The 27,187-nt window shown below is 32.9% G+C and overlaps 1 protein-coding gene across 1 annotated transcript; it reads left to right on the top strand.

The window, feature by feature from the left end:
• Nucleotides 1-11,165: 11,165 nt before the first annotated feature.
• Nucleotides 11,166-22,258, top strand: LOC148548163 (zinc finger BED domain-containing protein RICESLEEPER 2-like). The gene is made up of 4 exons (XM_088495583.1): nt 11,166-11,354; nt 18,376-18,532; nt 18,740-18,786; nt 20,693-22,258. Exons 1-4 carry the CDS (start codon nt 11,166-11,168, stop codon nt 22,256-22,258), a joined length of 1,959 nt encoding a protein of 652 aa, XP_088351709.1.
• The last annotated feature ends 4,929 nt before the right edge of the window (nt 22,259-27,187 follow it).

The following is a 27,187-nucleotide window of genomic DNA, read 5'->3' as shown; positions in this document are numbered from 1 at the left end:
TGCATATGAACAGAGGAATAGAGTTAGAAAAATCAAACTACTATCTAAAAGAAAAGGCAACAAGAACTTCATGATAGGCTAGAAAAGAACAAGTCACATGACTCCAACAGAATTCAAGACACATAACTGAGTAACCTCGAAAAATAGTTTCTAACAATTCCCAAAACCCACGACTCGCGTTATCTATAACTTGTATATCGTTTATGACTACCCATTAGTACTTCCATATACATAATCCACTAGTTTTAAGCCGGCCAAACTTAATACCAGGAAGTATGCAATGCAAGGCTAACAACATTAATCAATAGACCGTCATGTGCATAAAGCTCTAATTCTCATTATTCAAACAAGACTACTATATGATAGACGCTCAGAGTATGCAATTAAAGCATAGTCAGTCCATTCCTCAGGCTCTACAGGAAAGACTGCTCTGATACCACAAATGTAACATCCTCACTATTAGAATTTCATGCTTTCGGCTGTGCTACTCTGATAGCTTGGATATTACGACGACCCTAAACATATTTAATACTAAAATAGGAGCCTGTTTAAAACTTAAAACTGCGTAACCTTTCAAAAACACTTTTCATTGAATATATATATATATATATATATATATATATATATATATATATATATATATCATACAGTCCAAATACAATACTTTAAAATTATATATATACATCACGATAACTTATAAACATACATATCACAAATTCCTATCCCTCTTACAAAATTGGTAAAGATAAAGGCAAGGGAAAATAATAATAACTAAGATAATACAAAAATATCGAATAAACTGAAAATGAAATAAACTCTTCTAAAACTTAGCCACCCAAATCCTGAAAAGGAAAAACCTGTAGGGGAGTGAGAACATCGTCCTCGCTGGTTCTTACTATAGGGTTACAGAAATTGCTATAATAAGATACAAATAAGACTTTTGAACTACATTGATCATTTCTCGTCTTATGTGCCTTTTCAACAACCAAAGGTTCACATTAAAAAATCCAAAAATCCTTTTTAAAAGAGAACTTAGTTAATTCCTCAAAGTCCAAAACCTTTTTCCTTTCTTGAAAAAATCTTAAAAGTTTTCCTAGACAGTATGAATGACCAACCTATTCCAAGCATAAGTTCTTTAATTCTATGCTGAACCAGTTTGATTTTTCATATAGGACTAGACCTCAAACATACCAATCACAGCCTCAGGCCCATCCAAAAATAAACACAGCCCCCGACCAAAACAACTCAATCATCAACCAATTCATCACAAACCAACCAATCATACACAATCACAATTAATATAGTTCAAGCACAATCAAGAGCAATTACAACAAGTATAACAGTTAGCAGTTAACATAAGTATTCACATAGACAAACTAATTCCAATATGCACACCCAAATAATATCACATAAATGCAAATGATGAATGTATGTCCTACTGACTGTGATATCACATTGTCGGTTTAACTACCAACCTGACACATTTCCATGGGGATGTCACTTTTGGTTACCTTTATAAAAAGTGGTACCCTCCCCAGGGTTATGGTGCCCGACCACATTCCCAGAGATATAGTGCTCGGCTAACTCATATAACCGAAAGATTGTTCAGCGTACGTGATTAATCACCGTATTACGCTTACTCCCAGAGATATAGTGCTCGGCTCACTTTTCGTAAGATATAGTGCTCGGATACTTTATAGAATACATATGTACCAGTCAAAAACAGAAAATTATTTTAAAAACAGTTCAATTGTCACTGGTCATATTCTCATCTCGTCCCCAATCTCAACATATATTCATCATTCAATCATAGGTTACCAAAACAGTCTCAAAATATAATCAAACTCATCATTGGCCCATTCACTTTCAAATAACAAACGTATTCAAGAACTACTTTTTCTCAAATCAATTTTCTTTCAAAACAGAGCCACTTTTTGTAACATCTTTCCAAAACTCCCAAACGACTTCAAAACCATGCCAAGTTCAAAATCTCTTCTGAAAGACTCAAAATCATTCATTCTAAATCAGGATTTAGTCTTAAATTTCTCAGCAGAGTCTCAAGACTTTAGGGGAGAATAAACTAACTCATTTCCTTAAATGCATTGAAAATCTCTAAAACCTTAGCTTTTTTATTTGAATAAATAAAAATAAGTAAATAGAATTTAAACAAAACCAAGTCATGTATCCAAATATTCTGAACTAATTTCAAAATCAACTTACTTAAACCAAAACCAAATAATTTGAACCAAAACCAATTCTTAATTTCATTCTTAAATCTGAAGTGTTTTCCAAAGACTCGGGAATTGTTTTAGTTTTGCTAAATCAAAATTTCAAAGAATACTTCAAACTTTTCCTAAAATGTCATAAAGTGAAATTAGTCAATCGAAATTCATGTTTCCCTTAAATCCACTTAAACTCCTCCAATTTTTCTGATTTAATCAATTTTCAAAACATAAGTATTTTCATCTTAAATAAATTGCGTTAAAAATATAATAACTTTCCTATTAAATAAGTTCAAACATAATTCATTTATAATAATTCAATTCAAGGCATAATTCATTATTTTTAAAATAACGTTTCAAACAAAGTCTCGAATTTTATAGAAATTTTAGCAGCACCTCCCCTTAAACTTGGACTTTGCCACTCTTTTTGGGTCCCAACCAAACCAATCATCAACCCTTTTCAACGGTTCAAAACCAAATCAGTTTTCAATAAAACAAAATTCAGAATTTCAAACTATCAAAATCATTTCAAATCAAACCAATCAGAAATCCCCAATTTAACAAAATCAGAGAAAATTCCAAGCAATTTAGCGGCGAACGCTAAACTGGTTTAGCGGCAACCCCAGCAGCCATCCCAAGCGATAGCGGTGACAAGAACTCTGGCGATGGCGATTGTAACAAACATGTAGTGACGATAAAGCTCCCAAAAACTCAAAAGAACGTAAACCAAACTCAAAACCCTTACCGACAGTGGGTTTCAGTGGCAGCAAAGGCTCGGCCAGAAGCTTTGGCAGCGGTGGATCTAGTGGCGGTTCAGACGAAGATAGAGCTAGTGACACGAACGGCTACTAGGCGTGGCAAATGGACTGGTTTCGGCCCTCCCTTCCTTGCGAGCTTCTCTCCTCTGCTTCACCCATGGACGAGGGCGATGCTGGTCCCCTCAGCGACAACGACGGTGCGAACAGCTTTAGCAGCAGCGACGGACTTTATAGCGAGGACGACGACGGCGACAGGGACCCCGCGAAGACGACGATGGAAGCGAGGCAGCAGCGGTTCGTGAGGATGGCGCGAGCTCCTCCCTCTTCCATCGGCTCTCTCGGATTTTCTCTCTTTCTCTGTCAACAGCGGTGGTGGCGACGGTGGCAGCGACACCCACCGCGCCCCCTCCCTGTTCTTCCCCCTTCTCCCTATCCTGCGGCTCCCCTCTCCTTTCTTTCTTTCTTTCTTTCTTTCTTTCTTTCTTTCTCTCTCTAACGTGGCGACATGGGGGCTAAGGTTTCTTTGGGTAGGTAAAAAAATTGTGTTAATTAGGGTTAGAGTTTCAATTTGAAAATTCTGGGTTTAATTTGAAATCTAATTAAATCCTTAAAATTACTTTAAATATTATTTATTGTATCAAAATACTAATTAGTTTTCAATCAAATACTCTAACTGAAAATATAAGATTATATAATTAATTTCTATTATTCCTAAAATTTAAAGTATTGAATTATAAAAATATAAAGTATTTAAATTAAATCATATAAAATTCTTATTATTTGACAATTACTAACTTTATACTTTAAATATAGAAAATAACTCAATAATTATAAAATTAAATAAAATTCTATTTTAAATAACTAAACCTCATTATTTTTAAATTTTTAGGACTTTAAATTATAAATAAAAAAATAATTCATAATAATAGAATTTTTATAAAAATCTTAATTTATTTTAAATTTTATTAATTAAAACTGTCTTTAATTATTTTTAATAAAATAATTTTTAAAACTAAAACTATAAATAAAGATATAATTTAAAATTAATTTTTAATAAGACTTTTTAAAAGCTTTAGATCTTACCAAATACCACGTGTCCATGTGGGTCTGGTGCATGGCCAGTATCGCTTGCAACTTGGTAACCTGTGAAGTGCGCGAAAGAAAAAAAGTGACACCCATGCATGCTGTGTGGCTATCCCCCATCACCAGAGCTTCTAAAAAATCAACTTATTCCTTCTCGTTGTAGCCGAGTAGATAGAAGAGTATTAGTGAGCTTAGTAGTCGTGTGTGAGTTTTAGTCCTAGAAAGAAAAAGACTTCTTCTTTCTCGTTGCAGCCAGTAGATGGAAGAGTATTAGTAAGCTTAGTAGTAGTAGTAGGAGGGTTGTGTGAGTTTTGTTTCTCGAAAGAAAGAATGATAAAGTGAAAACTCTAATATATATTTTCTTTATAATAATATTAAAAGTGTGCGAAGTTATTAGGATTTGATGTATGTTTTAAATAAATAAAAAATGATACCAGATTTAACTTTATCAAAAAAATATGCATATTATACAATTTTTCGATATGTAAGTTATTATCTTATTAAATTATTTATATCGATATGTTTGTTTTATTATTTTGTTATTTTTTGTTTGAATAGTTAATATTACTGTTATTTTAAATATTAAGGTAAATTATTAGTACTAATATTAATATTATTAGAATGATATCTTCGTACATATCCTAAATATTAACATTATTAGGTAATATGTATACTTTAAGAAAAAAAAGTACGTTAATGGCTTTTTAATTTTTTTTATTGTTAATGATATCTATACTAATATTGTACGTGTAATAAACATTATATATTATTATAAGTTTTAAAAATTATGACATTAGTATTAATATAATGAATATTGCACATTATTCAATATGTTAAAACAATATTATATGTTAATATTCATATTTCTGATTATGATAAATTATTATCGAATATCCAAGTTATTTTATATATATATATATATATATATATATATATATATATAATATATATATTAACATTAAAGTATGTTATACATTAATGTTAATAAATTATATTTATTTTAATTATTCGTGCTAAAGATACATAAATATATTATTAATGAATATAGTATTAACCTAAGATTAATGCTAATAACATATATAATTAAGATTAAGATTAATGGAATATATATTTTACTGAAGATATATATATATTTTAAATAATATATATCTATGTTATTTAAAATATATAAAGTATTTTTAGTTATAACCATAGTTTTAATACCTTTTTTGTCTGTCTTTTTCATGTTGATTCATATTTAGGCAATAAGAGTTTTAAAATTGAAAAAATTAGTTCTACCACAACGATATAGTTATTTAGTGACTAATGCATTACAAAAAATCGATTTCTATTACGTATTTAAAATAAGAAGAATAAAATATAAATCATCTCTAATAATGACATTAATAAATAAATGGTGATTCGAGAGACATACTTTTCATCTTCCAATGGATGAATGTACAATCACACCGAAAGATGTGGCACACATCTATGGTCTCCTGGCCGACGGTTGTGCTGTAAATAGAAGAACGAACAATAGTTTTACCCACTTAGTTGATGAATATGTGGCCAATTTTGAGATATTTTCAGGCAAAAATGATCATGTATTTAGTACGATCAAGATGTCATGGATCAGACAAATCCGTGATGCGAAGGCGTTGGTCACTCCAGAGTCTGTGCAACAAAATACCGATTGGATACAACATCATAGCAACTGAATTGCAACGTGGAATGTGGACCGACGCCATTATACCATTGATGACTTTTAGGTAGATTCTTATTCACCTACAGTTGAATACATAAGTTGGTATAAAAGAGAGTTTGATGATCATTTGATCATATGTGACAAAGTTTGGGTCGACTTGTTTGCTACACAACAACCACACCCGCCACATCAACAACCACCCCTGCCACAACAACGACCACCACCATGACAACGACCACCACCACAGTCACACTATCCGCCCCTACCACTACCACCACAATATCCACCATACTACCCACCACAATACTCATTGCAGTATCCATCTCCACCACTATACTATCAACCACACTATCCACTACAGAAAATACCTCACTACAACAAATTCGGGCTGAGGTAGCCCTTTAAAAACATTGTCTGTAATAAGAAAAAGTGTTGCCTTTTATCAAAGGCAACACTTTCTGACAAAACGCAACGCTTTTTGGGGGGTTGGCTATACAGCCGTTACCTTTGGTCTAAGGAAACGTTTTTGTGTATCAAAGGGAACCCTTTTTGTGACAACCTTCAAAAAACGTTGCTTTTTCTACAAAAAAAGCAACTCCATGAAAGAGTTGCCTTAGAGTACCCAAACACAACGCTTTGGATAAGACTTTATGGCAATACTTTTTACGAGTTGTATTTTCTAATACATAAAGCAACACTTATTCAAATTTTTTTAAGATGCCTTTTCATATATCTAAAACAACACTTGTTCAGATTTTTCTTAAGTTACTTTTTTCATAAACTTAAACCAACACTTACCTAAATTTTTCTGTATTGCCTTTTCATATATCTAAAGCAAAATTTATCTAAATTTATTTGGAATTGTCTTTTTAAAAGGATATATAGCACACTTTAATAAAATTTAATTATTTAAACTAAATTTAATAAATAGAAAGAAAAAATACACTAATAAACTAATATATTGCATATATATTTAAATTAAAAAGTTGTTTCAAATCCAACTATGTAAATTTTAATTACATATACTTGCAATTGCCAATTTAAATCAAAATACACATGACTAAACCAAAAAAATACATGTTTTCTCATGAACTTCAACAAAAAACAAAAAAAAACAAAAAACAAAAAATGCCTAATTTCATCATCTTCTGTTCTCTTCGTCAGTTCTTCCATAATGCGGATGTATGTCAGGGTTGATCTCCATAGTCTTCTTACTAGATATGTAGTCAGTCATGTCGTTATCTCTCAAGGCCTGTGCCTTCATAATCCTCTCCATGTTTGCAGTCCAACCATACTCACCAGTGACCAAACAACAAGTAACCTATTAAGCTAAACATCTTCGTATCATATAAAATACCAATCAAAGAATAAAACCATATTCAATACTAAAGAAAACAAATATATAGTGTAAACGTAACACAATATAAGGACCAAACAAGTTAAAGCATAATCATCATTCTCAATCTGAATAGGTTAATAACATTCATCAACAACCAAATTATCATAAAACGTAAAGACAATAAAAGGATGAATAAAAAATTAAAATATACCAGAGAAAGGTCAGAAATAGCATCTTTCAATATAAGTTTTTTTTCCAATGTAATGTGGTGACCCTCATCATGTGCAACTGTATTTATCTGCAAGTAAATAAATTTTTTAAGGGCTTCAATATATTAGGAAGTAACCACCACTCTTTTGATTACCTACTTAAGAATCTTACCTTTGATACCCTCAGCTGCCATAATGTACACAAACATGGCATTCATGCCAATCCATTTCAAAGGCATGAACCATAGTTTCAAGCTCCAAATATCAACATGCAATGCAATAATCCAATGTACAAGATTTATCTATCACTATCATGATACAATGGCAACTAGAACTTTCATAGTATATAATAATATCATTGTATAGAAGGCTAAAAATACTAATATTGCTGCTCCAGATGTTTATCAAATATAGCATAGTGTATACCATTTCTTATTCAAAGGAATGGCTGCGGCGCACAAAGAAGTAACATGTGAGTAGTTAGAATATATAGTAAAGATATTCTAGCTGAACACTTAGTTAATTAGAGTTCACCATTAGTGAAGTGAAGAATAAGACCCGAAGTAAGAAGAGATAAACCCAGGAGAACTTGAAATTCAACATAAAATCAATCAAGCCAGCCCAAACGAATTGAAATTCTAGACCTAAGAATCATAATAGCATGCTTAATTACCTATGAACTAAGATAAATGCTCATAATAGAATCCTAATTTTAATTTAAATTAACCTATTCAGCAAAAACTAGTTTGACTAAATAAAATTACTAAGAATTAAACCCTAACTAAACTGTAATGAATTAAAATGGAGAATATCAAAATGAGATTTTGCAAAAACTTGAAAACTGAAGAATAGAGAAATAAGAAGGCAGGGGAGAGGAGGTTGCAGCTGCGCTATAGTGTCGCCGGAGTAATAGAGCAGTGGAGGGGTGGTCACCGGAACGCGTTAGAGCTCGCCAATGGAACAGGGTTTGCTACGGTTTTGTAGTCTCTAGTTCGCAAAGAGGAGGAGGCGAGAAAAGAGAAGAAAAGAAACACCATGAATATAGATATTAAAAAATTGCAGGCTCGCAGAAATATTAGTTCGAAAACGTAAGATGCATGTGATTACAGATGATAACTTCAAAGAACTAGGACATATACTTTAATAAATATCGAGAGCTCTAATATACGAACTACTTTAAAATCCTGCAATCGAAAAGTAACATAATCTAACAAACAAGGACCTGCAGAGAATAATCTCTAAAAAAAACATTATTATTCAGTGTTTCCACCTTTCTCAATTTAAGGTGGAGGAAAACAATCAAATTCATAAAGACTATAAGAGCAACTTTGCTTAATAATGCATCACTAAATGCTACTATAAAGTATAGACAAGCTAAAGTGCATGAATTCAATTCTTACTGAAAACCATAGCATGGATTAAGCACATAACAACAATCAAAATATCATCAAATGGATTCAATATAACTCAACTAAACAACTATATCTGAAAGTGAGAACTGTTAATGCAGCATCCAAAGCGAAAATAAGAAGCACCTGTCCAGTTTTTGCTTCCTGCTATCCAACAACCAAGATGTAGTTCTACTATGCTAGCTGAGCCTCTGGCACCTGTAGCATGGCATAACTTTCAATTAAGATATTTATTTGGCTAAGAGATTAGTCATAACAAACTCAACACATTAACTTCTTTTGAATCTTCCATTTTGTCACCTTCTTTTGAATCTTCCTATCTGTTAAATCAGCATCAACATGAAACCCATGATATAACAGCTTTATGTATTACTAAAATTCAGTACATTCAGAACATTCCCATGGCGGAAATTCAGAATAAATGCATTTAATTCCATTTTCATACTAAAATTCAGAACATTCCCAATCTTTATTCAGAATCAATGTATTCAGAAATTCCGTTCCATAGTAAAAATCAGAAGCTTCTTACCAAGATGCAAAGGAGGAGGAAGGGGGTCACAGCTGCATGTAGTGTTGTCAGAGCTTGCGAAGAGGAGGAGGCGAGATAGGGGAAGAAGAGGAAGAACGAGAGGCGTTTCTCAAAGGTGACCGCGTACGTGGAGCCGAGACAGGAGGAGGAGAAGCCATGGAGCAGCGTGCGTGGAGATGATGACCGCAAAGGAGAGCACTACGCCGACGCCCTTGGAAGAGAGCACCGTGCCGACGCCCCTGGAAAAGAGCACCGCAACACGCCGATGCCTATGAAAGGGAGCACCGTGCCGTCGCCGGTTGGGGTGGACAGCACCGCGAACAAGACCAGAAGTCATACAAGAATGAGACCTGCTGCCGTTTGTGTCGCTGTGTGGGTTGATTAGGAAAGTTAGGGCTTATGGTGGGTGCTGGGTAGTGATGAACTGAAGCAATAGTAGAAATGATCTAAGGAAACTAAAGGTCTTTTCTTTTTTTTCTATGTTATTTGATTGGAAAATAATTATTGGAGGGAATATGATGAAAAGTTTCCCTCTAAAATTTTTAGCTATGAATGATTTTAGGCAACTTTTTATAAAAGTTATTTATTTAATTTTTTTGATAACCTTTATAAAATGTTGTATTTTTATTTAAAAATGTTGTCTTAAATATTTTATATTGTAATATTTTTTAAGTGTTGCTTTATATATTAAAGACAACAATTTTTGTGGGTGGCAAAAAAATTTGTTATCTTTGCCTTACTCAAAGGCAACTCTTAAAAAATGTTGTATTTTTCTATCTAAGGTAACTTTTATTAAATGTTGCTTCAAATAAGGGTTACCTTAGACAAAAAATGTTGTAGTGCCTACACCACCTCAGATCCATCAACAACAATGGCAATAACAAGAAGGGAATGCTGGAGTCTTGCCACATTGATGACAAGTAATGCTCAGCAACAATGACCACAGAATAATGAGAAATCACATGCAAGTTCCGTTTGGAGTCAATCAGTTCCTGGTCCTAAGTCACTAGATGCTCGTGCTCATCATTTTCTTAGCAATGCTGGGCAATCTACTACGTGAATGTCTATGAATTTCAGAGGTAGTTTCTCTGACGGTGGCTTTGAATACATGTGTGAGAGGGTTGACACATGCCTGACTGAACAAGCCTAGCAAATGTGGGAAAAAAAAACATGTAGCGATTCGAACAAAGACATGAGGAGGGATCCGAGGACACAAGCATGGGTGACAACGACAATGGCCATGATCATCATGACTCCCCAAGTGGTAGTGCTGGTGGCAACTGCTAATGTAGTAGTGGGCATGATAGAGCATATTTTCTCTGGACTATGTAGCATTGTTGGATAAGCTCAGTCCATCACATTTCATGAAAATACTTAAATGGGGAATGGAGTTTGTAACTGGCGAACCAAGTTAGTTAGGGAAAAAGAAAAAAATGAACTTCATGTAATTTTCAGTGTAGCATAGTCTTAGGTAGCAACTATCATGTGTATGCTGTGATGTAAAATTCTTATGCATTCTGAACTCCTTCGTACCAATGGACATATGTATTTCCTGATTTAATTTTCAGTAATTAATATTTCGACTTGTACTATGAATGCAACTTTCTTAATTTGAAAATGGTGCAATTAACTTCAATCGTCGTGTTTTTTAATACATTACATGAGATGTCATTACAATACAAATATATTGGAAAAAGGTAGAAAAAAAATTAAAGTAAGAACCAACAACTTAATGTTAATATGTTACAACAATAACAGTCTAATCACAACCACAGCAATGCATGACACACAAAGACAACACCTGAAGGCTGAATTAATCATATAATCTCTACAAATATATTGATCCTCAGAACACAACAACATAACTACCTATGTAACAGGACCTACACCAGCTGAACTCGACCCGGCACGATGAGGGCATCGACTGCGACTATGTCCCTCACTCCCACAAACTTTGCATCGTTGCGGACCACGTATCTGGCAAGAATCCATTTCGTTCAAATATCGGGCAGATTTGGGTCAATCTTTATCGCCTCGCCTGAGTGCAGAATTAGGGATCAACCGTGGCCCGGTGTCAGCAGGCCATGTGCTCAGATTTCCAACTGGTATAAACTCAGTCTGGTAAACTCTACGAATTTTATCCATCTTGTAGACGTCTGATAAACCGCTATTTTACGGTTTATCTTGCACTTAATTTAGTGGATTTTATCCATTATTCTCACACTTATTCATAGAAATCACATGTTTTATATTTTCCTTCCTGATTTTGTGTTATGATTAAAAACATGCTTCTCTGGCCTTAAATTTGCAAGCTTTAATCCTCTCTTATTACCATTCGATGCCGTGATATGTGTGTTAAGTATTTTTAGGGTTTACCGGATAAGAATGGCTTAGAGGATGGAAAGGAAGCTTGCAAAAGTGGAAGGAATACAAGAAATTGAAGGAATTGCTAAGCTGTCAAGCCTGACCTCTTCGTACTAAATCGATCATAACTTGAGCTACAGAGGTCCAAATCAGACGGTTTCAGTTGCATTGGAAAGCTAACATCCGGAGCTTCGAAATGATATCATCACGCATATGCGTGGATGGTGCAGCAGACAAGCGACACGTACGCGTGACATGCGCCACGTGCAGAAATTACAGAAAGCACTGGGGGCGATTTCTGGGCTTTTTTTGGGCCAGTTCCAAGCCCAGAAAAACATAGATTAGAGGCTGTAGAGTGGTGGAATCATTCATTCACTTCTCATTAATTCATTAACACAACTTTCATTCACATAATTTTAGATTTTGAAGATGTAGTTTTATAGAGAGGGAGACTCTCTCCTCTCTCTAGGTTTTAGGGTTCCTTTTAGTTCTTCTCAATTTCAGATTTCTATCTTAGTTTAATTAGTTTCTCTTCTACTTTTATTTGTCTTAGCATTCTAGTTTATTTATTTTCCTTATTGATTATTCTATGTTGCCAATTTAGTTTATGGATTCTTATGTTAGATTTGATTTTTCATTTAATGCAATTTGAGGTATTTCATATTTATGATTGTTTTCTTCAATTTATGTTATTGATGCTTTCAATTGGTTGTTTGGATATATATTTTCATTTATTTTTTTTATTTCGTATTTTTTTCTTATTTTTTCTTATTAATTTTTCATAACCAATAGCAAGAACAATTCCTTGCAATTCCTTTGAGACTAGTAAAGAACTTCACAAATGAAATCTCGTTGCGAGTATAGCTTCTAAACCAACAAATAATTCTTTCATGCAAAAAAATTGTTTGTCACAAGTAGCAAACCCCTAAAATAATAACCGAAGTATTCAAACATCGGGTCGTCTCTCAAAGGAATTGCATAGAAGTGTTCTTGCTATTGGTTATGAATTGTATATCTTTGGGGTTTTGGAATAAGGAGCAAGAAAAGTAAATGACAAGAAAGTAAACTAATAGCTAAGAAGCTCTTGGCAAGGTATGAGAACTAGAAGTCCTATCCTCATTATCTTCCTCAATTGTGACATCGATTGTCCATTGCTCCCACTTAGTCAACCTCTAGCTATGAAGAAAAGTCAAGTGGATGAATCAATTTGATTCCTCAAGTCCTAGTCAACTCCTAAGGAAAAACTAGAGTTAGTGGAATTCAAATCAACTAGCAACTTTCAACTATCAATCAACAAAAGAGTTTGATAACTCAAGAGTCTCCAATTACTCAACCAAAGCCAAGAGGAGAAAAATCTACTTTAGCATCCTTCCAAACATTTTATCAAACACTTGGAAGGCACAACATAAAAGCATAGAAAAGCAATAAGAGATAATAAAATCCAAACAACCAATTGAAAGCATCAATAACATAAATTAAAGAAAGCAATCATAAATATGAAATACCTCAAATTGCATTAAATAGAAAATCAAATATAATATAAGAATCCATAAACTAAATTGGCAACATAGAATAATCAACAAGGGAAATAAATAAACTAGAATGCTAAGACAAATAAAAGTAGAAGAGAAACTAATTAAACTAAGATAGAAATCTGAAAATGAGAAGAACTAAAAGGAACCCTAAAACCTAGAGAGAGGAGAGAGTCTCCCTCTCTAGAAAACTACATCTCCAAAACCTAAAATTATGTGAATGAAAGTTGTGTTAATGAATTACTAAGAAGTGAATGAATGATTCCCCCACTCTGCAGCCTCTAATCTGTGTTTTCTGTGCTTGGAACTGGGCCCAAAAGGAACCCAGAAATCACCCCCAGTGCTTTCTGCAATTTTTGCATGTGGCGCATGTCACGCGTACGCATCGCTTGTCTGCCGCACCATCCACGCCTACGCATGATGCACCAGTACGCGTCCTTAAATGCTAGACAACTATAGCAAATTTTATATCATTTCAAAGCCGCAGATGTTAGCTTTCCAACACAACTGGAACCGTCTCATTTGGACCTCTGTATCTCAAGTTATGATCGATTTAGTACGAAGAGGTCAAGCTTCAGCAATTCCTTCAATTTCTTGTATTCCTTACACTTTTGCATGCTTCCTTTCCATCTTCTAAGCCATTCTTGCCCTGTAAATCCTGAAAACACTTAACACACATATCACGGCATCGAATGGTAATAAGAGAGGATTAAAGCTAGCAAATTTAAGGCCAGAGAAGCATGTTTTCAATCATAGCAAAAAATCAGGAAGGAAAATGTAAAACATGCGATTTCTATGAATAAGTGTGAGAATAAATCATAAAATCCACTAAATTAAGCACAAGATAAACCGTAAAATAGTGGTTTATCAATCTCCCCACACTTAAACATTAGCATGTCCTCATGCTAAGCTCAAGAGAACTAAAAGAGTGAAGGCAAAATGGTAGGATGTATGAAATGCAACCTATCTGTATGAATGCAGCTAAATGCAAAAGGCTTTTACCTACTTGGTGAAAAGTAAATAAACTTTTCAAGAACAAATATAAATTGGTGTTCACTAATTCAAATCATAAAAATGAAGTACAAATAGACTTGCAGAAGAAAATAGCTCATAAAAGCCGGGAACAAAGAATCGAGCATCGAATCCTCACTGGAAGTGTATACACTCTAATCACTCATGTATTTAAGGTTTGATTCTCTCAATTCTCTACTAACCTTGCTTTCTAACATTTGCTCTTCTTCTACCAATCAACAAATAATTTGATGCACAAATACACATATCAAGAGGTCTTTTAAGGTGTTGTAATGGGGTTAGGGTCAAGGTAGGATTGTATTTGGTCAAGTGGACTAAAACCTGAATCCTTAATTAACTTAAACTTTCCACCTAACTTAAGCCAATCCATGTAATCAGAATATAAAATCTAACTATCCATTAACTATGTTTTGCCACATATTCATGCATCTCAATTTGAGTACAACTCATATGCATTGCTAACACCATTTACTTTGGGGCATTTTGTCCCCTTTTTATTATTTGCTCTTTTTTTTTCTTTTCTTTTCTTTTTCTCTCTTTTTTTTCTTTTATTTTTCTTTTGTTTTTCTCAATGCATATGATTAAATTATTGAATGCAAGAATATATGCTCAACTATTGTTTTGCATATTTTCACAAGAATATACAACACCCAATTCTCAAACCAAATGTTTCTAAACCCAACTTTCTCACACTTAAATCATGAACACTCTCACTAGTCTAAGCTAACCAATGATTCAAATTAAGGACATTATTGTTTTTCGCTTAAAGTTAGTTATGAGCTAGAGTAAAGAATAAATGGGATAAGTAGGCTCAACATTGGTTTACAAAGGATAATAAAAAGGTTAAGGCCATATGGGTATGTAAGCTTAGTGAAACAAGGCCTCAATCATATAAGTGCATGCATACATCAAACAATGGATATATAGAATTAAGCAAGACAAAGATCATAATTATAGAGAGAACAACATACACAAAAAATAAAATATTGGTTGATAAAATACAACCAATCGAATAGGCTCAAAATCTCACTGGTTTTGTATGTTCAAGCTCTAAACCATGTTCCAATGTAATATTTTTCCAAACAAGTTCAATACAAAAATTTTAATTCAAATTAGTGAAATACCTAAAATAGTTTCTTGAAAAGAAAATCATTACTTCAACCAAGTAGTGGTAAAATATGCACAAAGTCTAACTATAATGCAATCAAACATGAAAATGCAACAACTAACTACAAAAAAAAGAGTAAGAATTGGTGTTGAAAAGGAAGTAACTAACCCATGGAAGTCGGTATTGACCGTCCTTGGTGCATGCAGAGATGTGCAAGTGGACGGGTGGCTCCAACTGATGCTTTTTCTCCAAAGAATGTGCGCCAGGCACTTATCTGTCGCTCCATTTAGAAGTGTTCCGTTTTCCTTCTTGGTGGCCATCCTGAAAGAAGAGGAAAAAGGAAGAAGAATAACCCACGAATAAAGATATGAAAAGAAATAAAATATATGTGGGCTATTGCCAAACAATACGGTTCTCAACCACATGGTAGCTACAACATGCAAGTGAGGGAACAATGGAAGTACATGGCATGTCAACTAAATAGCAAACAAATTAAGAAGCACCTAAAATAATGCAGGAAATATGCAACAGTAAGAAAATTTTAACACCAATTAAAGTAGCACATTTTGAAAAGAAAATAAAAACATGCACAAAATTAAAATACAATGAATGAAAGTATGCAAATGCAATGAGGAAAATAAGTGAAAGAGAATAAGGAGGAGAAGAAAGTAAGAAAGGAGGAGGAGAGAATAAGAAAGGAGAAAAAAGGAGAGGAATGGAATCTGCGACACGTACGCGTGGATGAAAAATCGGCGCAAGAAAGCGTTTTGAACAGAGAGTTGCGCGGAAAGGAGGTTGATGTCGTGCGTCTGGCACGACGAGATGTCAAACTTGCCATTCGAGATGCTAGTTGGGACAACATAAAAAAACATGACGACATGAAAGGCGAGTCACCTGGAAGTTACCACAACCGCAGACACTGTGTCTAAGGTCAACCATGTATTCACTCCATTAGGCATTGACGAACCTTGAAAACTTTATTGCATCTATCAAATTGATGCACATGTATGTTCTCTAATGGATGTAAATTTTCCGGCGACTTTGTAATGACAAATTTTGATAAGGCATGTCCATCATTGATGCATTATTGAGGCTCCATGCTCTTCAGGATAAATAGCTCATTCAAGCGGTAAAACGTTGCCCTTATCAATGACATCACAAGGAGGTTGCACGTACCCTTCAACACAGAGTTTATGCAGTCAACCAGATTGATTGTCATATAATCCCAGTGATGCCCTTCATCGAAAGTCATAACCCACTATCGATGATCAATCTTGTCACACCATTGAGTATATGCCTCTCTCTACTTCCGTATTCGCTAGTACAACTCGGTGTATTATTGTTCTGTCTTTGATCACCCTACATAGAAATTTGTTTCAAGATAATACAACTCGTTACTAATTTAAAAAGTATACAACAAATAAAAATTCAACAAAGAACAACTTTATATAAAAAAAACCTATTTTACCCATATTTACAATGAGTTTTTGCAAGTATAGTGCCTTAAATCTTCATAAGAAGTTCGATGTGATATTCCTGATACAAAAAAGATGAAATGCCTTCGGAGGACTCCACGCACAGTTACATCTAGCCATTGTTGCGCTAATAGAGTCATGTCGATCAGAAACAATACCAACACCATCCTTCCTAACGACATTCCTCCATAGATTATTTAGAAAAGAATGTCGTGTTCGCAGTCTCTCCTTCAATGATGGAAAAAGCAAGTGCCATGATATTTTGGTTAACATCTTAAGAAACAGCAACCAAAAGAGCTCCTTTGTATTTTCCTTGCAGATGTGTACCATCAAGCTGCACAAGTGGTTTGTAGTGTCGGAATGCTCTATTGCATGGATGGAAACTCCAAAATACTCGACTCATTATTTTGGCGCCTTTCTCCACCTCAAATCCATGATATGTTGGTACAGTATCCACCTGAACTATAGATCTTTGGCTCTGAGCACACATTTTCATACAACATGCCGGCGAACACTCATAAAAAACTTTCCAACCACAAAAAATTTTTGCAATTGACTTTTGCTTTGCCAACCAAACTTTACGATAGCTTATCGTATATTTGAACTTTGATTGAACATCTTCAATGACAAGTCGGACCTTCAAGGATGAGTCGACTTCAACTAGAGGCCTTATAGTATCCGCAATTGTGTCTGAATCCAGTTTCAAATGGTCTTAAGAAATTGTCCCCATAGTACACGTATGACTTCCATTGTATCGCTTAATTTTTCAACAACACTTTTGCTGAATCAAACTAGCCCGAATCAGCCAATCACAACCTCTACCATATTGTAGTCATTTCGCATAAAACATTAAAGGCTCAGACTCGTGGACCCTGTAGTCGACCCTTTTAGAAAGAGTATAATTCCTAATTGCCATGACCATAGTCTCTCTAGAACAAAATTCTATTCCAATAGCAAATTCACTATTTTGCACAAAGGAAACACCTCCAAAAAGGAATAACAACTTCAAAGTTCTAAAAAGTATATCTCATAGTGTTTAACGTCTTAAACTCAAAATAAAATTAAAATGTCACTGATTTGTAGTCATTTTGATTCATGAACTTACAATATCAAGCAAAATAATGAAACTTATTTGTTTCTTTTTTTTTTGTGTGCAAAAGAATCTTATTAACAACAATTGTAAAGACATGTGAAATCTTGAAACATTGAAATAATCAACATTCTTAAAAAAAACTATTTAACCAAAATTCTTTAAAAATGATAAAGCCACATATACTTAGGTTTGCAAGCTCAGGATATTATAGTGCGTGCATAGCGTTGAAGTCTAGAGCATGCATAAAAAATGGCACACCAAAGGAATGTTGGTTGCTACTAGGGGTGTTCAAAAAATAACCAAAATGTGGTTAATCGGTTAAAAAACCATAACCACATTTTGGTTAACCAGTTTAATAAAACAATTTAAAAACCATATCCATTTTTTTTAGAATTGGTTAACTAAAACCAAATTTAAAAAAACCAGTTTTTAACCGGTTAACCAAAACCAAAACCAAATTAAAACTAAAACCTAAATCAAAACCTAATTTCAAATTCACTCTTCGTCTTCGATACTTCGACAAAACCCAATTCTCCAGTCCGCCATCGTCAACAGTTCTCCTCCTCCGCCTCTCGCCGGAGTTCGCTGGTGGCTCGTCGGACCTCTACCTCTTCGAGTCTTCACTTTGATTCGCGACTCTATCTCTCTGCCTCGACCTCCCATTCGCGACTCTGTCTTCACTTTGATTCGCCTGAGTAACTCTCTTTTTCGGTTCTCTTCTTCTTTCGTCGGTGGCTCGCCGGAGCTCATCAATTGAGGTAAACCCCCTCCTTGCCCTTGGTTCTGAGTTCTGAGTTGGATTTGTTATCTGGGTTTTTTTTCTATTTTGTTGATTTGTTCTGTTTTGTTTCTTCATTAGTATACTTCTGACTTCTTCATTTTAATGGATTGAAAATGTGCAGATTTTAAATCTCTCACTATTGAACTCTTCATTTCAATGGATCCTACTGTAAGTTTCTTCTTCATTGTGGTTCACTTTTTGATTTGTTAAAACTTAATTAATTTGTATGAATTGAATGGAGAATTGTTGTTCTAATTATCTGTCTCATTGAATGGAGAATTGTTGTTCTGGCTGCTGCATTATGCTGTGTTTTTGCACCATTAAACTATAAATTGAATGGAGAATTGTTGTTCTAATTATCTATCTCATCATGCATTATTCACTCTATTGCAACTTTACAGCTGCAAATTTCTTCACTGGGCAACAATTTTTATTCTAATCTTAGAAGCATAATAACTAAACTTTTAGCATTCATTTCACAGAACTTGGAATATAATGGTCTTTTCTAATAACAGAAAAAATATTGTATAGAAAGTAGAACTAATGAACTCAAGTTCTTTCAGATATACTAATTTCTTAATCTAAAGTTAATTAGCTCAAAATTCCAACAAATTTTCCATGCTTGTATAAAAAATAATTTGTGATCAGGTTAAGATTTCCATTACTAAATTTTCATCATTTTAGTTTGGTGGGAGACTTTGACACCTTTTGCTAGTGGTCTAGTATTCTAGAAAGTTGAATTCTTGCTGGGTATGATAAGCTACACTTCTATTCATGGGGATAACACTTGATATGCTTTCATTTTTTATCCATTCCTTTTAATATGCTTTCATTTTTAAATATAAATAGGTATTAATCCTTATTGATTAGGTCAGCTATTAGAACATGATTAGGTCAGCTATTAGATTTTAATCCTTATAGGAACAATACAGGTTGCTTCTGTTTTGCTTAATAATGATATACTTTGGATGTGCTTCTAGCAATTGTTTTAGGAAGGATCAGTATTTGTATGCTTAAATCAGTTACTTTGTTGTAATTAAAAGTTCTAATACAAAGTGAAGATAAAACAATTTCCTAGTATTTTATCTTTTTTTATGCGATCATTCTCAATAATTAGTTATATATAAAATCTATCGAAAGCAAAAGCAAGTAATTTTGGTTCCAGACCTCTGTTTTGACTGTTGAACAACTCTATAGTTATATTTAATTGTGTTGGTTCTGTTTTATCTATGGAAAAAAGGCAACAGAGAATGCATTTTTATTTATTTTTCAAATTATTTTATTTGGAGAGATACTTCATTGTATTTTGGTGTGATTTATGACTAATATTTAATTTGTTTAGAGAACAAAAACTGTCTGATTGTGTGTCATAGAAGAAGAATGACTTAATTTTAATATGCAACTGAATGACTGATACATGTCTATAATTTACTATAACTTTTTTAATCCCATAAAATATAGTGGTCAACAAAAGAAGCTTATGTTTTATACTCCTATTCCTGTTTTTATATCAGATTGGAACATTTGATGGCTTAGATTAGAATGTACTAATAAGTAATAATTGCATTGTCATTATTTGGTAGTGCATTCTAATATAATAGCTAAACTAATAAGTAGTACAACATCCATATGGTTTATCTCCTTTGGTAGGAAAGTAACCAGAGTTGCATGTCATCATTTGGTAGTGCGTTCTAATATAATAGCTAAACTAAGCCTTATATTCAGTGGGATCAACTATGTAGATAGCACGATGCCGTTGTACTTTGTTGTACTTTGTATAAAATTATATCTGTGTTTACCTAGTTATATTTAAAAGGAAATGAAAGCAAGCCCAGTTTAATAACAAAAAATATAAACAAAAAAATATAAAAAGGAAATGGAAGAGGGTCATTAATATATATGTTATCCATTAGGCATTAGCACATATATTGTTTATATTGTGAACATCAACATTTTGAACACCCTTGGAATCAGTTTCAAAGTATATGTATATATTGTTTGAACTTGGCTTTGTGCTTGATAACTTTTCTTTGTTGAAGTATTTAATAATTAGATTTTATGGCTTCTTATTCAGAATGAGGTAGCCGATCGTGATATTCCCATGTCAGAGTCTGCAGAGCATTCGGCTTCTACATTACCTCCTCTCCCAACCACATCATCTGAACGCAAAAATCGATCAACAGTTTGGGACCACTTCAAGAGAACATCTGATGATGAAAATAAGGCTCAATGTCAACACTGTTTGAAAGTGATCAAGTGCGGGAATGGAACAAGTGCAATGAGATCACATTTAAAGATTTGCATAAGCAATCCCAGTTCAGATAGAGGCAAACGACAGAAAACAGGCACATCGCCTAGCCTAGAAGCACAAGTGGGTAGGTTTGATGCAGAATATGCCCGGAAAAAATTGATATCAATGTTTGTTCGCGAGGAGCTTCCTTTTCGATTTGTAGAAAGTCAAGGTTTTAAAGAATATTCGGCGGCTCTACAACCAGGATTCAACACTCTTTCACGTATTACATTGGCACGTGACATCTTGATGCTCTATGAAACAAAGAAGGTTCAACTTCAAAAATACTTTTCCAAATACGGAGGAAGAGTTTGTCTTACAACTGATAATTGGAGTTCGTGTCAGAATATGGCGTATATGTGTTTGACTGTTCATTTCATTGATGTGGATTGGAAGTTGCAAAAGAAAATACTAAATTTTTGCCAAGTCACCGGCCACACGGGAGAGATTATGGCTCAAAATGTTGAAGCTTGCTTGAATAGCTGGAAGTTGAACAAGATCTTAAGTTTGACAGTTGATAATGCATCGTCTAACGATGTAGGAGTTATGTATTTAAAAAGAAGGCTGATTTCTTGGAAGAGTTCAGTTTTGAATAGAGAGTATCTCCATATGCAGTGTTGTGCTCATATTTTAAACCTGATTGTGAAGGATGGATTGAAGGAGATTGATGATTCGATCGCCAAAATTCGGGATGCTGTGAAGTATGTTAGATCCTCAAATTTAAGATTAACTAGGTTCAAGGCATGTAATGCACAAGAGAATATTCCACATAAGAATCTTGTTTGCATAGATGTTGAAACGCAATGGAACTCTACATACTTAATGTTAGTAGCAGCCTTAAAGCATCAGAAGGCATTTGAGCTATTAGAGATGCAAGACAAAAAATTTGTTGAAGAATTAAACAAGGGAAGAGGGGTACCTTCAATTCAAGATTGGGATTATGCTAAGTCCGTCTTACCATTTTTAGAGATGTTTTACGATGCTACACTTCGCATCTCTGGATCCTCTTATATTACCAGTAACTTGTACATGAAAGAAGTGTTTGCTCTTGGAAGGAGGATTCAACAATATCGTGATGATGATGATTTGAGCATAAGTCTTATGGCAAGTAAGATGAAAGCAAAATACAACAAGTATTGGGGAAATGCAAAAACTATTAACATGTTGTTGTTAATTGCTGTAGTTCTAGATCCTTGCCATAAGTTGGATTATATTGAATGGTGCCTAGTTGATTCTTTTGGTGCGGAAGTGGGCGGTGAATTGAAGACAAAGTTGTCTTCTTGTCTTCATTCACTTTATAATTTATATCAAGGTGTAGAAGAAGGAAACCAAGATGATACCCTCTCCTAACCGAGTGCAAGTGATAAAGCCAAAGACATTTATGATATGGGGTTATATCGCCGATCAACCGGTCACAAATCCAATCTTAAATCTAAGCTTGATCGCTATTTGAATGAAGAATGTGAGCCAGATGATAAGCCTTTGGATATTCTAGGATGGTGGAAGGTTAACTCGAATCGGTTTTCCATCCTAGCAAATATGGCACGGGACATATTGGCTATACCAGTTTCAACAGTGGCTTCTGAGTCTGCTTTTAGTATGGGGGGAAGAATCATTGATCAATATCGTAGCTCATTGACTCCTAAGATGGTAGAAGCTCTTGTATGTACCGAAGATTGGCTTAAAGGAGACTTTTTCTCTTGTCTTGCACCTGAGAATTTCGAAGAGCATGAAAAGGTCGAGCAAGGTAAATTGAATATTAAATGTTTCTTAAATATATCATATGATTTACTTAGAAAATATTTTAGTTTAACTTATAATTATAATTTTTTAAAATTTATAATTATAGTTTTTTTGTATGCAGATTTGATTTTATCAGAGGACATTACTTGTTCAGTGGGTCCAGGTTCAATTGCGCTTGAGGATGATTAGAAAGTCTTGATTGTTTGTTTTATAAGTGGTGAAGAGATTAGACTTACTAAGTTAATTGTTGATGGCGGTAGCTTTCCCTAGATGAGAATTTTGGGTTCTTTTCTTTGATGCTCATTCTTTGCTGCTTCTTTTAGTCTTGCAATGTATGATAAACTTGTCAAAAATTTATGTCCACTAATCTATGATGTTATACACCTTGTCTTGTCCACATTTCCAGCTGTAATTTCTGAATTTAGGTATTGTTTACATTTTCCTTTGTGTATGCACTTTGTGCAAGTTGACCCAGAAATGATTCTCATCATTAATCATGGTAGATTAAACAGGGAATGCTCTTGAGACCATTCTTTTTCTTTTATCACCCTATTAGCCTGCTTTACCAACTATTTTTCTACCCAATATTTAAAGTTTCACTTCCATTATCTTTAGTAGGTGTATGTGATAAGTATTGCCACCAAAAGTTTTGAAAAGTAATTATAATTTATAATGGAAGGAATTTTATTATTTACAAATGTTATTTGTATTATTTAGAAAAAAAATTAATTTTTAGATTAAAAAAATAATTTAAAAGAAAAAAGGTAAAAAATTTGGGTTTTTATTTGTAAAAAAAATTTTTGGTATAAAAACCAATCTTTTAGTGTAAAAATCGGTTTTTTGATATAAAAACTGGTTTTCAGTGTTAAAACCGGTTTTTCTATATAAAAACCAATTTTTCTATATAAAAACCGGTTATTTTTTAAAACCGATTTTTAATTTAATAACCGGTTAAAAACCGGTTTTGAATTTTACTAACCGGTTAATAACTGATTTTATCATATGAAATCAATTTGGTTAATTCACCAATACTATATTTTTGGTTAACTAAAAAACTGGTTTGGTTTTTAGATTAACCAAACCATGAACACCCCTAGTTGCTACCATGTTTATTGAATCATAAACTTCCCTATCAGTACTTTTGTTCTCTCCGTCGCTTCCTCCCAACATGTCATTATTGGCTAAGAACTCTTCTTCACTGTCACTGTTGTTTTGTTCCCAATATATGTTGTCTCCTTCACTTAGCAATGATTCGTTTGCTTCGTTACTAATAGCCAATTGCTCAACTCAACATACAACTCCAAAATCAGCACATGGGCTTGATTATATGTACAAATCATTAACATCTCTAGCATAGTGGCCTCATCAGTCACATTCATTAATTAAATTGTATTGCACCACCGAAAAATAACAGCTGTTGCTTGTATAAAATGTTGCTAACTTTTTTTAAAATATTCCCATGTATGTGTTGCCATATTCCATTTTTTCACTCTGCAAATAACAACGTGCAAGTAACAGTAAAAGAAGTTAGACATCTACAAATAAATTGTATACCCTCAGTTGTATATAGTATAACGTCACCATCAAAATATACCGGTAAACTCACATTAGCTTCCGTTACTCTTACAACAAAATTTTTACATTTATCTAAGGGTTAAGTATTTTTTCATCCCTAATATTTTATTTGGGTCTAAATCAAAATCGTCTCCGACCTTTTTTTCTTATCAATTTCATCCTCAAGGTTAGAAATTATTTTAAAATTATCATTTTCACACAAAACATTAATTTACAGACAATTTTATCCCCATAATTATAATTTAAAGGGTAAAGTACTAAATTGGTCCCTACGTTTGGGCGTAATTCTGTTTTAGTCCTTATGGTTTAAAGTGTCCTATTTAAATCTAAAAAAAATTTATTTAGCATCAATGTAGTCCCACCGTGAGATCAAAGTTAAATAATTAATAAAATATCCTACATAACAGTAGTACAAGACAAAGTTGATAATTTGGAGAATAAGTACAAGCTCTAGAGGTACAAAATTAACCGTGGATGCATCAATACATGTATTTATCATTTTCTTAGTTTTATATAAAATATGTCATTTAAGTTATAAGAAAAATAATAAATAAATGTATTGATGCATCCACAGTTGATTTTGTGCCTCGAAAGCTTGTATTTATTCTCCAAATTATCGACCTTGTTCTTGTACTGCTGTTATTTAAGACATTTAGTTAATTATTTAATTTTGAGCTCACAGTGGGACTAAATTGAAACTAAATGAAACTTTTTTAGATTCAAATAGGACACTTTAAACTTTAAGGACTAAAACAGAATTATGCCCAAACGTAGGAGACTAATTTAGTACTTTACCCTAATTTAAAAAATAACATGTTCACTCTAATCCGTTGTTCTCTTTTTTCAAGTCATTTTCTCTCACTATATTTCCACCATGGAAACATTCATCCTTTTACCTTCTCTTTTACCATAACTCCTCTAACGAAAAAAATAATGATAACCTCAGATCTTTTCACCTGAGAAATGAATGAATCACACAATCACTCATTTTATCCCTTCAACTTTACCTCCTTCTCCATGTACTTATCTTCTTCAATTACGCACCTATGTAGAACAAAATCAAATGCACTCACAAAAAATTGAAAAACGAAAAAGAAGCGGTTTCTATGAATGAATAAAAAAATATAATTTTTAAAACAAAAAAAATAGAAGAAATATGGAAACTCTAACCCTTTTGGAGGAAAAGACATTAAAAATGGTAATGGGTGTGGTGAAACAGTGAGAAAGAGAAAAAGACAAAATCTTTTTTTGGCCAATAAATTTTTGTTGAAGCATTTGCTCATTTACCCAATTCACCTAGAGTATCAAAGATAGAAGAAATTTGTGGGCTTGTGACTGTGGTGCGATTATGAAAACGACAGAGGATATACTACAATTTTAAAGATATCACTCTCGTAACAGTCACCGTCACCTCTCTCAATCTTCTTTTTTTACTGTCCTAAATAGACCAACTCAGCCACACTCTTCACGGCCTCACATTTCCTGTTCCTATTTTCTTCCCTTGATCTCTTTTCTTGCTCGTTGTTCTTATTTTCTTCTTTGTTCTTCCTATTTTTTTCTTTTATTTTTTATTTTTGAAGAATATATACATCAGTATTTTTGTAGAATTATTATTGTTTTATTAGAATAATTTTGATTTTTTGTTCTAATATCTTTAAATTAGAATTAAATTTATTAAAAGTGACTAAAACACTAGAGATAAGCACTAGTTATTTTCTAGATATGAGATATTAGTGTGTATTTGATGGAGATGGAATAAAAAATATAGCTATTAGAGAGGATAGTGTACTAGTTTATTTGGCTAGAAATAAATTTTTTTAAATTATAATTATTTTTATTAGGGACAAAATCGTCTAAGAATTAATATTTCATGTAAAATTGATGATTTTAAAACAATTTCTAACCTTGAAGATGAAGTTGATAAGAAAAAAAGGTTGATAACGATTTTGATTTTGACCAAAGACGTTAGGGATGGAAAAAAGTACTTAACCCTTTATCTAAAGTAAATAACTATGACACATAAACTAAAGAACTATGAAATACTTAGAAGGTAATAATCATAGAAATCACAAATTGTAAAGAAAGGAGTGAAAGTGAATCTGAAGAGAAATGAAAATGAATTTGTATCTCATTCACTCGATTAACTCTTTTATATAAGAAAGTAAAAATTAATTTTTTAATTTTTTTTCTCTTCAAAATAATTAAATTTGGTTATAAATAATATTAAAATATGAATATTTTGTACAAAATCAAAGACTAAATTTATTAGATTGATCTGATAAAGTAAGTTTTTCGCTCTTGATAAACTGCAAAAAATATCATGTCAAACCAATATTTATTCAATTTATTACAAATAAAACATGCTTTTCACAGTTAACGGTTTAATTTATTATTTAAAAATAAAAAAACTTTCTTGCACTAAGCGAGATGCATTGGAGGAAGTTCTTTTGGGGAAATGAATCCTCTCCAATTTTTACATTTTTCGAGATGGTGAAAAGAATTTTTAAAAATTTACTAAGTCCTCTCACATAGAGCGAGAAGTAAAGGACTTACCACACCTAAGAATAACATCTGCTATTTCCATCTACGAGCACATCTCCAATAATATTTTTATATTGAAATTTTTTTTGGCCCCAAAAATAAACTAAAATTGAAAGACCCGATACATTTGATAACCCAGCACAGCAACTAATAGGTCATAATTAACACCAGATAATATCCATTGACCAAGAAACAAAAAGCCACACAATTAAATAAAGGTGTGTAAAATTCGACGTCATATTATATAATTAAAATACATATTTTATGTTGAAATTAATAATAAAATATTATTTTTATATTTTAATTAATATTTTTATATTATATAATATTAGTTTATCTTTAAAATTATTTATTATGATATAAATATATATAATATTTGTTATATTTTATTAATTTGTTGTATAAAATTTAGGTTTAATT

Source organism: Arachis ipaensis, chromosome B8 (assembly GCF_059453495.1).
Source record: "Arachis ipaensis isolate K30076 ecotype BB chromosome B8, ASM5945349v1, whole genome shotgun sequence".
NCBI lineage: Eukaryota > Viridiplantae > Streptophyta > Magnoliopsida > Fabales > Fabaceae > Arachis > Arachis ipaensis.
The sequence above is the reverse complement of the archived record's forward strand: the minus strand, read 5'-3'. Positions and strand labels throughout refer to the sequence as shown.

Bases quoted from the DNA above. Each gene is read 5' to 3' on its own strand.
- LOC148548163 (XM_088495583.1), top strand. From the start codon at position 11,166: ATGTCCCTCACTCCCACAAACTTTGCATCGTTGCGGACCACGTATCTG. The intron at 18,533-18,739 runs GTAACTCTCTTT...GAAAATGTGCAG, and splicing joins CTTCACTTTGATTCGCCTGA to ATTTTAAATCTCTCACTATT. The intron at 18,787-20,692 runs GTAAGTTTCTTC...CTTCTTATTCAG, and splicing joins TCATTTCAATGGATCCTACT to AATGAGGTAGCCGATCGTGA.